This window comes from Aquarana catesbeiana, linkage group LG03 (genome assembly GCF_042186555.1).
Source record: "Aquarana catesbeiana isolate 2022-GZ linkage group LG03, ASM4218655v1, whole genome shotgun sequence".
Taxonomy (NCBI): Eukaryota; Metazoa; Chordata; class Amphibia; order Anura; family Ranidae; genus Aquarana; species Aquarana catesbeiana.
Window position 1 is genome coordinate 321,156,417 of NC_133326.1, and position 15,421 is coordinate 321,171,837.

At 42.8% G+C, this 15,421-nt stretch overlaps 1 protein-coding gene across 2 annotated transcripts in view; it reads left to right on the forward strand.

The window, feature by feature from the left end:
* Positions 1-15,421, forward strand: part of CDC23 (cell division cycle 23) — a 36,305-nt gene that overhangs the window by 18,613 nt on the left and 2,271 nt on the right. For both annotated transcript variants that reach the window (XM_073620427.1, XM_073620428.1), the window contains 3 exons: positions 9,501-9,562; positions 13,620-13,698; positions 13,774-13,893. In XM_073620427.1, coding sequence (XP_073476528.1) covers positions 9,501-9,562; positions 13,620-13,698; positions 13,774-13,893 — 261 coding nt within the window. The remainder of the gene's footprint in view (positions 1-9,500; positions 9,563-13,619; positions 13,699-13,773; positions 13,894-15,421) is intronic.

Sequence of the window (15,421 nt, forward strand, 5' to 3'; positions counted from 1 at the left end):
GGTGGAAAAGCTCAGAGTTGCCTCATGGAGTGGGGAGGTTTGTGCTATGTAGATGGATGCACAGGCTGGGATGGATGATGAGAAGGCAGCGGTGTAGAGATGTAAAGCTCCGCCGTGGGCAGAGCAGCCTGGCCGGAGCTGTGTGTCTGTAAGGGATGGCGTCAGCACGGGGGAGCCGCTGGAGTGCCAGAGGAAGTGAGACAAACCGCTGATCAGCTGAGCGGTGTCTCCACAGAGATGAAGTCTCATCAGTGAGAAATAGTGACACTGCGCTGAAGTTGAGACTGCCACTGGGAGGCTGTCTGAAGGGGAAATTGTTGCGACAGGCTGATGGAGCTCACATCTGCCTGACCAGCCTGAGAAAGTAACCAACAGTCCTCAGAGGAAACAACTGGTCAAAAACAACAAACTCGGATGGGGTGGTGGAAATGATAATGAAGTTGAAAGAGACCCTTGCTGGTAAGAGGGGCGACTTCACAGGAAAGGTGGGGGAAAAAAAAAAAGGAATGGATGAAAACTCGCGGTGAAGGGCTCAAGCTGAACCCTCTGCCTTGTGGAGGGGGGAGAGAGGTTGCCTTGACGACGCGTTTCACGCATGAGCGCTTTGTCATAGTCAAGGGTATAGGCAACTCGCAGGGTTTAAATAGATAAGTGAAGATTAGGGGTGGGGACAAAAAAAAAAGGGGGAGGGGGGTGGAGGAAAAGCAGGGAGGGAACAGAGATCTCCAATGTTAATCCCCCGCAGTCCCAAACCCTCCGCCAATGGCTAAACATGCCATGCTAAACATAAAAATATAAGAATGATCAGGATATAGGTCCAAGGAACACATAATTTACAATTCAGCATAAAATTAACAATGATAGTCCCTTAACATTTTTCTATAAAAAAAAAAAAAACATATTCAAACATGTTAAAATATGTTAAAACTACATTAAAAATCATAACTCTTCAATAATAGCCCAGAGATGTTTTTTTTAAAAAAAATCTATACAACCTCTCATTGAGATTACACAAAACTACATGTTTCTAATTCTTCATTCAACCCCTTGGGGGCAAGCGAGTCAAACATGTAGATCCAAAAAACCTCACGCTTGCACAACAGGGAGAATCTTTAATTATTGGTTAGCGTGCCCTTGGGGATCGTTTCGATAACAAAGACCTCCAAAAGTCTAATGTCCTTGTCATGGAAAGGCAGGAAATGACGGGGTACACTATGGTCATCGCACCCTTTCGAAATTAGTCTGCGGTGGTCATCTACTCTGGCCCGTAAGGCCCGAATAGTCCGGCCAACGTAGACCAACCCACAAGGGCAACGCAAAACATATATAACAAAATCAGTAGAACAGATGATGAATTGCCTAATCTCATATTTTTTTCCTGTGTTGTGATGATATTAGTGCCATAGGTGATAAATTGGCAGGTGAGGCACCCCCTCTTTTTACACTGGAATATGCCTTTTCTATCGTGAAAATAGGACCTAATATCAAAGAAAGATTTGGACGATTTGTTAGTTATTTTACTGGGTGCCAGCAAGTTTTTTTATAGTGCGTGCTTTCCGGAACGTCACCTGTGGGATCTCGGGTAGCACCGGGGCAAGACGTTGGTCCAGACGAAGAATGCCAAAGTGTTTTCTAACTATATTAGAGATAGATTTGTAGTTGTCATTAAAAGTCGAGATAAATCTGACTGTCTGATTCGTCATTCGGACGCTTATCTCTAATAGTGGGATTCAGATGAGACCGAAAGGCGTCATTAATGAGATCGGGTGGGTACCCCTTCTCTAGAAATTTCTTTGTCATCACTGTTCCCTGTTCAATATAATCCTCCAATTTTGAGCAATTGCGTCTGAGTCTATTAAATTGGCCACTGGGGATGTTGCGTTTCCATAATGGGTGGTGGCAACTTCTAAAATGAAGGTAGGAGTTGCCACTTGTAGGCTTAACATGGTTTCTGGTAAGAATCCTCTGTTGATCATGGAATAGGACCAAATCTAAAAATACAAGTTCCTGGGAGTCTATAACATGGGTGAATGCCAAACCAAGAGCATTGGAGTTATAATGGGCCACAAAGGAGGAAAACAAATCAGGGCTCCCACTCCAAATGATCACAATGTCATCGATGTACCGCCCGAAGAAGACTATGTGCTCAGCAAACGGGTTGTTAGCCCAGATGTTGTGTTCCTCCCAGTAGCCCATAGTAAGATTCGCATAGACTGGAGCAAAGTTCGCTCCCATGGCGGTACCTCTACGCTGCAGGTAGAATTGTTCACCGAACGTAAAGTAATTCCGTCTTAGGCAAAACTCGGTAGCTTGAACCAAGAATTGTGATTGTAACGAATTAAAATCACCACTGTTGGTCAAGAAGTGTTGAACGGCTCTCAGACCTATATCATGGGGTATCGAAGTATAGAGAGAAGACACATCGAGAGATGCCCACCAGTAGCCTTCTTCCCATGAATAATTCTGAAGGGCATTGATTACGTCATTAGAGTCTTTGATGTAAGACGGTAATTGGCGCACAAGGGGTTGCAGACAGTAGTCAATGTACATAGACCGTTACTGAAACTATTTGTACTTGCTACAATCGGTCTCTCAGGGGGGTCCACCAAGGATTTGTGGACCTTTTGGGAGGTGGTAGAAATAGGGAGTACTACATTCAGATGGTAATAAAAATTGTCGTTCTTTATTGGTAAGTACTCCATTTTGCCAGGCTTCCTGAACAAGCGATTTTAATTCTAGTTGAAACTCTGGAAGAGGATCAGACTGTAGTCTCAGATACGTATCAGTGTCGGCTAACAGTCTGCTGGCCTCTTTAATATAGTCAGTGCGATTTTTGTATCACAAGGCTGCCCCCTTTGTCTGCCTGCCTAATGGTGATTTTAGTATTGGACACTAGCTCTTACAAGGCTATATTCTCACATCTGTTTAGATTCCGGTGTTTACGCCTACTGGAATCATCACATAATGATAGAAAATCCTTGTATACCGCTTGATAGTAGGTTTCAATGTAAGGGCCCTTTGAATTGGTTGGAAAAAAAGTTGATTTGGGCTGGAAGGGGGTATGTGTTATTGATGGTTCTAGACAAGCAGAGGGTACAAAACCCTCTATATGCCCTTCGGCCCATAGTTCCTCTAGGGCCTGTAGTGCCGCTTCGTCAAGTTCTGTAGAAGATGTTCACTCTGGTGCCGGATCATGTGTAGACGTGGCCTCTTTCCTATCTTTTTTATGTGAAGCTAATGGATTAGGGGCATAGTGACGTTTAAGGGTTAATAACCGTATAAAGCGATGTAAATCTTTAAAAAGACCAAACTTGTTTGGGCCTATAGTTGGAGAAAAACCTAGGCCTTTCCGAAGTAGCATTTCTTCGGACGGAGTGAGAGTATGTGAGGATAAGTTATATATTTTTATAGTACTATTACTTCTGTTGGTTCCGACCTCTCTTTTTTGTTTAATCTTCCTAGTGGTTCCTCCTCTCCGTCCTCTTCTAGTTTTCTTTTCTCTTTGGACACTCCCTTTGGAGGAGAGAACTGAAAATTTGGAGGGTTGGAACCCTTAGGGAATAAAGTACAACAGTTGGTATCCTACAACAGCCCTTACATTGAAACCTACTATCAAGCGGTATACAAGGATTTTCTATCATTATGTGATGATTCCAGTAGGCGTAAACACCGGAATCTAAACAGATGTGAGAATATAGCCTTGAAAGAGCTAGTGTCCGATACTAAAATCACCATTAGGCAGGCAGACAAAGGGGGCAGCCTTGTGATACAAAATCGCACTGACTATATTAAAGAGGCCAGCAGACTGTTAGCCGACACTGATACGTATCTGAGACTACAGTCTGATCCTCTTCCAGAGTTTCAACTAGAATTAAAATCGCTTGTTCAGGAAGCCTGGCAAAATGGAGTACTTACCAATAAAGAACGACAATTTTTATTACCATCTGAATGTAGTACTCCCTATTTCTACCACCTCCCAAAGGTCCACAAATCCTTGGTGACCCCCCTGGGAGACCGATTGTAGCAAGTACAAATAGTTTCAGTAACGGTCTATGTACATTGACTACTGTCTGCAACCCCTTTTGTGTGCCAATTACCGTCTTACATCAAAGACTCTAATGACGTAATCAATGCCCTTCAGAATTATTCATGGGAAGAAGGCTACTGGTGGGCATCTCTCGATGTGTCTTCTCTCTATACTTTGATACCCCATGATATAGGTCTGAGAGCCGTTCAACACTTCTTGACCAACAGCGGTGATTTTAATTCGTTACAATCACAATTCTTGGTTCAAGCTACCGAGTTTTGCCTAAGACGGAATTACTTTACGTTCGGTTAACAATTCTACCTGCAGCATAGAGGTACCGCCATGGGAGCGAACTTTGCTCCAGTCTATGCGAATCTTACTATGGGCTACTGGGAGGAACACAACATCTGGGCTAACAACCCGTTTGCTGAGCACATAGTCTTCTTCGGGCGGTACATCGATGACATTGTGATCATTTGGAGTGGGAGCAGCCCTGATTTGTTTTCCTCCTTTGTGGCCCATTGTAACTCCAATGCTCTTGGTTTGGCATTCACCCATGTTATAGACTCCCAGGAACTTGTATTTTTAGATTTGGTCCTATTCCATGATCAACAGAGGATTCTTACCAGAAACCATGTTAAGCCTACAAGTGGCAACTCCTACCTTCATTTTAGAAGTTGCCACCACCCATTATGGAAACGCAACATCCCCAGTGGCCAATTTAATAGACTCCGATGCAATTGCTCAAAATTGGAGGATTATATTGAACAGGGAACAGTGATGACAAAGAAATTTCTAGAGAAGGGGTACCCACCCGATCTCATTAATGACGCCTTTCGGTCTCATCTGAATCCCGCTATTAGAGATAAGCATCCAAATGACGAATCAAAAACGAATCAGACAGTCAGATTTATCTCGACTTTTAATGACAACTACAAATCTATCTCTAATATAGTTAGAAACATTCTTCGTCTGGACCAACGTCTTGCCCCGGTGCTACCCGAGATCCCACAGGTGACGTTCCGGAAAGCACGCACTATAAAAAAACTTGCTGGCACCCAGTAAAATAACTAACAAATCGTCCAAATCTTTCTTTGATATTAGGTCCTATTTTCACAATAGAAAAGGCATATTCCAGTGTAAAAAGAGGGGGTGCCTCACCTGCCAATTTATCACCTATGGCACTAATATCATCACAACACAGGAAAAAAATATGAGATTAGGCAATTCATCATCTGTTCTACTGATTTTGTTATATATGTTTTGCGTTGCCCTTGTGGGTTGGTCTACGTTGGCCGGACTATTCGGGCCTTACGGGCCAGAGTAGGTGACCACCACAGACTAATTTCGAAAGGGTGCGACGACCATAGTGTACCCCGTCATTTCCTGCGTTTCCATGACAAGGACATTAGACTTTTGGAGGTCTTTGTTATCGAAACGATCCCCAAGGGCACGCTAACCAATAATGAAAGATTCTCCCTGCTGTGCAAGCGTGAGGTTTTTTGGATCTACATGTTTGACTCGCTTGCCCCCAAGGGGTTGAATGAAGAATTAGAAACATGTAGTTTTGTGTAATCTCAATGAGAGGTTGTATAGATTTTTTTTAAAAAACATCTCTGGGCTATTATTGAAGAGTTATGATTTTTAATGTAGTTTTAACATATTTTAACATGTTTGAATATGTTTTTTTTTATAGAAAAATGTTAAGTGACTATCATTGTTAATTTTATGCTGAATTGTAAATTATGTGTTCCTTGGACCTATATCCTGATCATTCTTATATTTTTATGTTTAGCATAGCATGTATAGCCATTGGCAGAGGGTTTGGGACTGCGGGGGGTTAACATTGGAGATCTCTGTTCCCTCCCTGCTTTTCCTCCACCCCCCTCCCCCTTTTTTTTTTTTTGTCCCCACCCCTAATCATCACTTATCTATTTAAACCCTGCGAGTTGCCTATACCCTTGACTATGACAAAGCGCTCCATGCGCGAAACGCGTCGTCAAGGCAACCTCTCTCCCCCCTCCACAAGGCAGAGGCTTCAGCTTGAGCCCTTCACCGCAAGTTTTCATCCATTCCTTCCTTTTTTTTTTTTTTCTCCACCTTTCCTGTGAAGCCGCCCCTCTTACCAGCAAGGGTCTCTTTCAACTTCATTATCATTTCCACCACCCCATCCGAGTTTGATGTTTTTGACCAGTTGTTTCCTCTGAGGACTGTTGGTTACTTTCTCAGGCTGGTCAGGCAGATGTGAGCTCCATCAGCCTGTCGCCACAATTTCCCCTCCAGACAGCCTCCCAGTGGCAGTCTCAACTTCAGCGCAGTGTCACTATTTCTCACTGATGAGACTTCATCTCTGTGGAGACACCGCTCAGCTGATCAGCGGTTTGTCTCACTTCCTCTGGCGCTCCAGCGGCTCCCCCGTGCTGACGTCATCCCTTACAGACACACAGCTCCGGCCAGGCTGCTCTGCGCACGGCGGAGCTTTACATCTCTACACCGCTGCCTTCTCATCATCCATCCCAGCCTGTGCATCCATCTACATGATACAAACCTCCCCACTCCATGAGGCAACTTTGAGTTTTTCCACCTGGCTTATTTACAACACCGCGGCCATCTCATCATCCATCCCAGCCTGTGCATCCATCTACATAGCACAAACCTCCCCACTCCATGAGGCAACTCTGAGCTTTTCCACCTGGCTGTGAGTACTTTTGGCATATTACCATCACTTTGCCCATTGTCACCTGCTTTGAGCCAAAGTGTTTGTTTTTATACTTCACTCAGTGGTCTCTGCATGCCTCTTTGGATGGATCTCCTGTGTTAGCCTCCTGCTGCTCAATGCCTCTGACCCTCTGTTGAGGTTTTAATTGATCACTAATAACATTATCAAGAGCTTGTGGTTTTTAATGTTCTTAATATTTCTTATTGTGCATTTTTTGATTATGTGTTTTTTCATTACAATGCGTTTTCTTTTTCAACTGAGCTTCTGAACCCGGTCTTTCTGGCAGTTTTTATTGTTATTCTAGACCATCGTTTATTACTGGCTCACTACTGGTTTATTAAAACTACTATAAACTTTTATGCTTGTCGTATTTTGCTTCTCAACAATATCCTGAGCGCTGGACTATTTATATGCTTTTTCCAGTTTTTCTTTTTAACCAGCTATAGCATGCCCATTTTGGTATAGAGGGGTGGTGGCAGTAACAAAGTCTGTGACGCATTTAACATTTGATATAATTGTACACTGAGAAAGAAACACCGCTATTTAAAATCAGTAAGGCAATATCCCGTAGATATTTCTTTTCATGCCTATAAAAAGATAAGTTCGCCTTTTGGGTACATGTTACGTTCCACCCATTTTTAGGATGGAACATGGAACATGTAACATGTTCCCAATGCTGCAGCCGCTGCCCGATCTCAGTGTTTGACTTGGGCAGGAATCTTCAGTCGGCCTTCAATTTGTTTTTGTTTTTTCACAGGCTTACTTATGAAGAGTTCTATCGCCACCTTTTATTTATGTTTACTTTGTCTAATCCTCACACTATATTCTACTAGTTTTGTTATTTACAGACCAGGCACACAGTACACAGCCAGTAATATTGCTACACTCTATTCTAGTTTGCTGTTTCCTGGATCACCTCCCTGCTAAATAGAGGTGGTGATGCAGATTCTTTAACCCAGGGCTGGATGATTCCTTGTCGCCATACTGTAGTAGCAGAAAAAAACTCTCTGGCAACCAGGTTACCTCTCACGTTCCAGCGGTGCGTAGCATCACTAGGCCAGGCCAGGATCTGCCTTGTCGTGTTTTTTTATTTATTTATTTTTTTATTTTTATAATAGTATTTGCAGGAATGGCATGTGTGGAGAGACTGGCTGGTTCCTGGACCACCATGTGTTTGCAACTCCCTCCTCTCCCCCCGGCCACCTCACCATGGGTTGTGACTTCAAGCAGAAGCTGAGCAAGAGCTGGTGGGGGGATCTATCTGAACAGAAAGATGAGTGACCACACCTGGTGCCCTAAGAGCCCCCGTAGAGTGCAGTATGTGTCTGACCTGTGTGCAAGGAACAATACTGTGTGTATTTGTATGGTACTCCATGATGTCCCTGGGCACAGAGCTGGGATATAAAATACTGTATATATTCGATACATAATACACCACAGGACAGAGCTTGGGTATATACTACTGTATTCATAATGCATATGCACAGAACCTGGATATATTATATTGTGTACATAATGAGCAATAGTGTGGGCTGGGATATAATTTAATATACATAGTGCCCCTATGCCACTCTCCTGTCCCACAATCCAGCGGTGTGCTCTCCCTAGTCAGTTTCACCCGCTGTCTTCTTTCCTCAGCGCCAGCATCTCAACTATGGGCGCCCAGCTGTGACAGGGGCGCTAAAAATATCAGCGCCTATGGATGCAGCGGCTGAGGTGTGGTATGACAAATTCCCTCCCCCCCTCCCCTGGTCCATGTAGATTCTGGGGCTCTCCCTAACCTGCACTGACCGCTCAGCGAGTGGGAGCATGTCACAGATCAGCTCTCCTCTTTCCCACTGACAGGAAAGCAGTGTTCCATCCCCAGTAATTGCAGCTACCTAGGACATGAGCAGTCCCAGCGATGGTAGCGGTGCTTAAGGGTAGAAGGGAAGGAGGAGCAAGCACACACATTGTACACTGTGAGGTTCTCCCTCCTGATGTGGGACTTACATGTGAGGCTCTGTAGATAACCATGATTGGTGCTTGGCTCAGAGGCAGGAGGCGAGAGTCATTAATACAAAAAGGGCAATTGTAGTGCTGGAAGAAGAAAAGGATGGGGCGGTAGGTCGCTGAGGAATGATGGCATGGTCCTAGCTGTGGGGTCGGCAGTGCTGAGTTTCTTCATCAGTTGGTCTCAGCCAGATGGTAATATTACACAGCACACTGATAGATGATGGTGACACTTTAACTAAATTTTCTTTCAGTTACTCCTATAGTCATATGGAAGTTGTGTAGTGCTGGCTGCTAGTTTTGGGTGAGAGTTGTCCAGGCCTGCGTTAAACAAGGAGCAAGCCGTATATGGAAGGTGACTTGAATGCAGCAAATCTAAACCAGCACATAAAAATGTCACTTGGTTTGAAGGCATTGCAGAGATGTGTGATCATAAAACTGGCTAAACTGTTATGCAATTTGTCTATCTTATGTATAATCCATTGTCAAAAAGTTAACCTGCCTAAATGTTTAGCATCACCTGTAAATCATATTCTGAGATGTTAAATATTGGTAAGTCTGTCACACCACCTCACCTGCTAGTGATGCCATGATGACAGCTGTCATGCATGACTTTTTCAAATCCCACCTCATCACTGAAAGAACCGAATCTGACTCTCTTCCTACACAGCCTTATGCTCATTTCTAAGCTATAAGGGTGCTTCAAGTCTCTATAGCTTTAGAAGTTTGAGTCTTAAAATAAACCTGTTATTCTCTTGGCAGTGTTACTGGAGAGCTTATGCTGTTGGAGATGTGGAGAAAATGGCCTTGATAAAACTGGCAAAGTGAGTATATGGCATTTTTATTATATTTGAATTGGGAAAACCAAAAATTCCCAGTATGAACATTGGGGTTGATTTACTAAAATTGGAGAGTAGAAAATTTGGTGCAGCTGTACATGGTAGCCAATTAGCATCTAACGTCAGCTTGTTTAAAGTGGGAGTCCGGTGACCAATTTTTTTTTTTTTTTTTAGGTCATTGAGACACTTTGCTAATCCCAAAATAATACTCACAGTTTGGGTGTAATATTTCCGCCTCTGTCTGTTTTCGTACTGAAGAATAACTTTAAAAATGTGATGCTGGCTGTTTCCATCTTGCTTGTGGGCATGTGAAGCCCACAAGCATTGATTTCCTGGATGCGGTGAATGCTGTTCATTCAGAGCTTGTTCACACGCATGATCATTGTTTCCGCACTGAATCTTGGGAAGCCTGACACTAAGCTCCTAGGAGACAGTGCGGCGCCAGGGAAAGGCAATAAACACGCCTACTCCCATGGGAGGAGAGACAGGAAGTGCGACAATAAAGTACAATATGAAGGTAATTACAGCGATAAAAAAAATTTTCGTGCGGCATTTGAACATCTATGCAATTAACTGAAGGGGGTAAGATTAAGTTAAAAATTTGAGTACAACCCCGCTTTAAGCTTTGAAAAAAAAAAAACCTGGAAGTGGATTGGTCTCTAAACAAAGCTGCACTAGATTTTGCACTCTCCAGGTTTACTAAATCAACCCCACTGTCTGTAGGAGGATGGACACTAAGGGGTAGATTTACAAAAACTGGTGCACACAGAATCTGGTGCAGCTGTACATAGTAATCAGTCAGTTTCTAGATTTTATTGTCAAAGCTTAATTGAACAAGCTGAAGTTAGAAGGTGTGTGGTTACTATGCATCGCTGCACTACATTCTGTGTGCTCCGTTTTTTCTATAAATCTCCCCCTATGATTGAATTCACATTAAGGTACATTAACGCCTGTTTCATGACAGCCTATTAACTTTGAATTGGATGACAATTCATGTTAACATGCACTTGGACCTTTTTTTTTTTTTCCTCCCAAACCCCCCCCCCCCCCCCCCCCACACAGACATTTATCAACACAGTTGTGTTGGTTTTCAAACTGTCATAGCATTTGAATGGCCTCTGACAAATCATTTGCAGTCTCTGTGACCGTTAATAATTAGTGCTAACAGTGAAAGATTGCCCCTTTCATACATTAGTCACGTGCTGTGGCAGGAAAAGTGTGTCAGATTGGTTGCAGAAGCAAAAAATGATATAGATCAGTTTTGAAAATGGTACACATTTGTAAATAGTGTGGAAAGAAGAGTTCTTTGTAGCCCAAGCTCCTCTCCTTGCTCCTGTATCCCAGCCCAACTAATTTCTGTGCCCCCTCTCCTGGCTTCTGATGTTCCATGAAGCAGAAGCCCTGGCTTTAGACATCTAGAAAGCTAAGCCCCTGTCCTGCACCAAATATCCTGCACCTACCATATCGGCTACCCAGCAACTTAACAGCAGCTCCACTTAGGTAGTTGCAGTAAAGGTTCTGCACATTAATGGCAGGTTGAATGATTTTATAGCAGCTGGAACATGTTATCATACAGATTTCCAAATAAGACACATGTGAAGATTTACATTAGTGCAACAGTAGAACGACTGCAAAGGTGCAACTAATCTGATAAACGTACCCCACTGTGTTCATATCAGTGTATGTGCATTGGGGAACTGAATAGCAGGGCAGCACATATTACCTGACCCTGTGTATTGTGGTAATAAGTGATGTGAATCTGCCCTAAGGGCTTACTTATAAAGGTTGTAAATTTACTCTACTCCTGTTACTCTCCTCCTCCTCCACTAGTTTGCTTGAGTCACTTTTACAGCTATTTAAAAAAGCACCAAAAAGGAGTATGTTTAGGAGAGGGTAAGCTTGTGAAGAGTTGTTTTTGCCACTAAATAGCAATCACATCCAGGTCAAATCTGATTTCTTGTAATGTGCTCCTGAACCCCAAAAACCTAGGACACTGTTATATTGTGTTTATACTGACCAAGCTTCCACGGTTGAGCGCTTAGCGTGTTTCCTTATACCTCCTGCACTCTATTGTTGGTCTCAGGGGTGTAAACCTATGCAGCTGTTTCTTCAATCAATCAACAGGTAAGTATATCCAGTAGGTCCAATCTAAAAGATTCTTACCAAATTTTCCAACCCATAACACCAATCAGTGGGTCTAATGAAGCTTTTTTTTTTTCTTTTTTCCTCTTTACTGTCTCCGTGTTTTCCTTAAACCCCCTTACGATCTCTCCAATGTATCACCAAAAAAATAAACTCGTAGTGTAGTATCTTATGATCCAAACTATAATACACTTTCCACTCATGTGCATACCATCATCCATGTGTAACCACCACTTATCAGTGATTTTGTGATTCCCCTTTTGTCTAAATCTTTACCAAACAGAAAAAATCATCACGCCCATCAATCCAAATCTCCTCTTCCTCCTGTGGACCACCCTTCATATTCAAATCTTTACACTCAGTGTCGCATGTGAAAAAAAAACATTCAATAGTGCAGTATATTCAAAACTCCACTGTTCAAATCTTTAAAGGAGTTGTAAACCCTCAAGGTTTTTCACCTTAATGCGTTCTATGCATTAAGGTGAAAAACCTTCTGCGCTGCAGCTCTTTCCCCCACATCCAATTTGCATAACAGGAGAATGTGACCGGCTCTCTATGAAGCCGGTTCACATGTCTCCGGGGAGGCTGTGGAGCGCACTGGGTGTTTTTTGCCTCCGTTTCAGGGCCGAATTCAGGCAAAGATTCTGCCCTGATTCATCCCTGAAACGCAGAACAGGGACGCACGGTGTTGCTGTGCGATCCGCGGCCAGTTTAGGTGTGAACCGAGCCTTAAGCATTGGACTTTTTGAATTTGCATACTGAACTTCACCAGGGAGCATTATTGTGCAGTCTAGCAGCTGATTGGAGACACTTGAGCGCTGGTAAAGGCTGTTAACATTAGTCAGTGTAAGTGACAGCTTACATAATAATTTCAGGTATACTTTAACAAGATAACTGCTGTTATCTTCCTTGCTAAGGAAAGGCTCTCAGTTCCCAGTCTAAGATTGGTTTTTAATTTCCTAGCAATGCCTCAAACTTGGGGCTACGTTCCACCCATATGTCATTCATTCTCTGTCCAATGAGAGAGTCTTGCTTGCCAAAAAGGGCACTTTCAGTAGAGTTGGGGCCAGCAAGTGGGCAGGACCTAGTGGCTGGGTTGGCAATGGGGTCAAACATTGATGCCTCTTTAGCAAACTGAAAGACATTACAAGTAATTACAGGCGCCTTTTTTAGTGTCTGCTGTTAAAGTGGAAAGAGGTCTTGGGGCCTATTTGGCGTTCCAGTCATTTTTGTGTTAAGTCAGCGGCTACAAAAACCTTAGCTGCTGACTCTTAATAAACGCACACTCGCCTGTCTCAGGTTCCAGTGATGTGCTCACCCGAGCCTTCTCTTCCCTCAGTCTTCTGTCCCCGGCGCTGGCATCTCAACTGTGGGCACCCAGCTGTGACAGTTTGCAGCTTCACAGCTGGGTATCCACTGCACATGCATGAGCTGTGCTGCTCATTGTGGATGTTCCCACAGTCTTCTGGGACCTTTGATGTGTCCCAGGTGACAGCAGGAAGGGGGAGAGAACTTCTGCGGGAACCTGGCCTTAAAGCTGACCCTCTTAGGTGGAGCTTTGCTTTACGTTTTCCATTAAGTCCAGTTTGCTATCAGTTTCATCTGCTTTGTGGAAATTTTGATTCCTGTGGCTTTATTTTAAGGCATATTCTACGTAGACCTTAATATTTTCACAAAATAACAAGCATTCAGGAACATTTGATGAATTTTTACTCACTCTGACGATCTACTTTAAATTGATACAATTCACCCCTAATCTTTTCTTTTTTTGTAACTTTTTAAAGGAACTATTGCAGTCTCTTGTAACGCATGGCCTTTTGAATTCATTAATCAGTATTTTACTTTTATGCTTTTACATCTTTTAGCATTTAATAACACTGCAAATGTTTTTCCTATTAAGACTTCACGAACAACTGAATGAAACCGAGCAGGCTGCCCAGTGTTACATCAAATATATTCAGGATATCAATAATTGTGGGGTAAGCACTGATGAAAACAAATCTTGTTTTTGCTTCCTAATCTACGTGATTAATTGATTTGTGTTTTCCCTGTAGGAAATGGTGGAGCACCAGGAAGTGAGCACTGCATTCCGTTATTTGGCGCAGTATTACTTCAAATGTAAACTGTGGGATGAGGCCTCTGCATGTGCCCAGAAATGCTTTAATTTTAATGATGTGAGTACAAAAACCCTTTGCATCCCTCTGGTAATGATGATATCCTTGGGATTGTACACAGGGATATTGCTTGCTTGCTAGGTTGTTGCATTGTCCAAATGTATTCCTGAAGTAAAAATACAGCTTGGGTCATTACAGGTATTGCAAACACTATGTGTAGACTATATTGCAGGTCCTAGTTTCTGTACTGACGAATGTTATTAAAGAGGAGCTCCAGGCTCCTTCAGAAAATAATAAAAATAATAAAATTTTAATATATATATTTTTTAATCAGCTATCGGGTGTTGCCGCCACTGCCATTTCCACTAAGAGAAACTGGCAGTGAAGCCTTGCAGCTTTGCAGCCAGCTCCCTACTGCGCATGCTCAAAGCGAGCTGTGCTCTTTGAATGGGCTGGCTGCGGGGGAAGGAGGAGGGAGGGTGAACTCAACCAGAAGTGGGAGCGGGTACCTGTCAAAACTGCTTTAAGACCGTAAGAGCCAGATCAGAGATCATGATGGTGGTCATTGCAGTAGTTCTACTTTTTACCTGGAACTACATAGCCCCATCATTCCTCATTGCTGTTGGGGTGTTTGGTGAAGACTTACTGGTAATGATTGATAATGAGATTGTCAGTTTCATAACTGATCCCGATATACAGTGGGGACGGAAAGTATTCAGACCGCCTTAAATTTTTCACTCCGTTATATTGCAGCCATTTGCTAAAATCATTTAAATTCATTTTTTTTTCCTCCATTAATGTACACACAGCACCCCACATTAACAGAAAAACACAGAATTGTTGACATTTTTGCAGATTTATTAAAAAAGAAAAACTGAAATATCACATGGTCCTAAGTATTCAGACCCTTTGCTCAGTATTTAGTAGAAGCACCTTTTTTTTTTTTTTTTTTTTTTTTTTTTTTTTTTTTTTTTTTTTTTTTTTTTTTTTTTTTTTTGTCAAGCAGTTTTTATTGAATTTTGTCAGGTTAACAATAACAATACAATAGACAAGAAGCAGATATATTACAACTTCTATATCGTAAATTAGCCAGTAAAGAAAACAATAGGTAAAGCCAACCAAAGAAACCAGGTGCTCCCAAAGATTCAGTTTGGGGTTGGTGTGATTGACCATGTGAAGCTAAACAGAAGGGAGTCATGGATAGCTGGGTTGTGAGGATTACAGGAAGTTATGAGGGTAGCGTATGAGGATTTAGTAGATCTGTTGGGTGTAGGGTTAAAGAAGTGTGTGTGTGGGCGTATGTGCTTAAGAAAAAAAAAAGGGGAACGGTATTATACCGAAATGGTCTGCCCCGGACCCATTCACCCCTATAGGGAACATGCTGTGAATGGGTGGGGGCCAGAGGCGACTGTAGGAGGGTTAGACAAGTTCGGTATATCAGAGTCCGGAAGTACGCCCCAATGTGGCTAGGGTTTTTATTTCGGGGGAAGGTAGAGAAGTGTGTCCCTCAATTTTCAGAATGAACCTCTAGTTGGGTTAGAGAGGGGGGAGATTGGAGTAGGGGGGGCAAGGTGGGAAGACAGAAGGT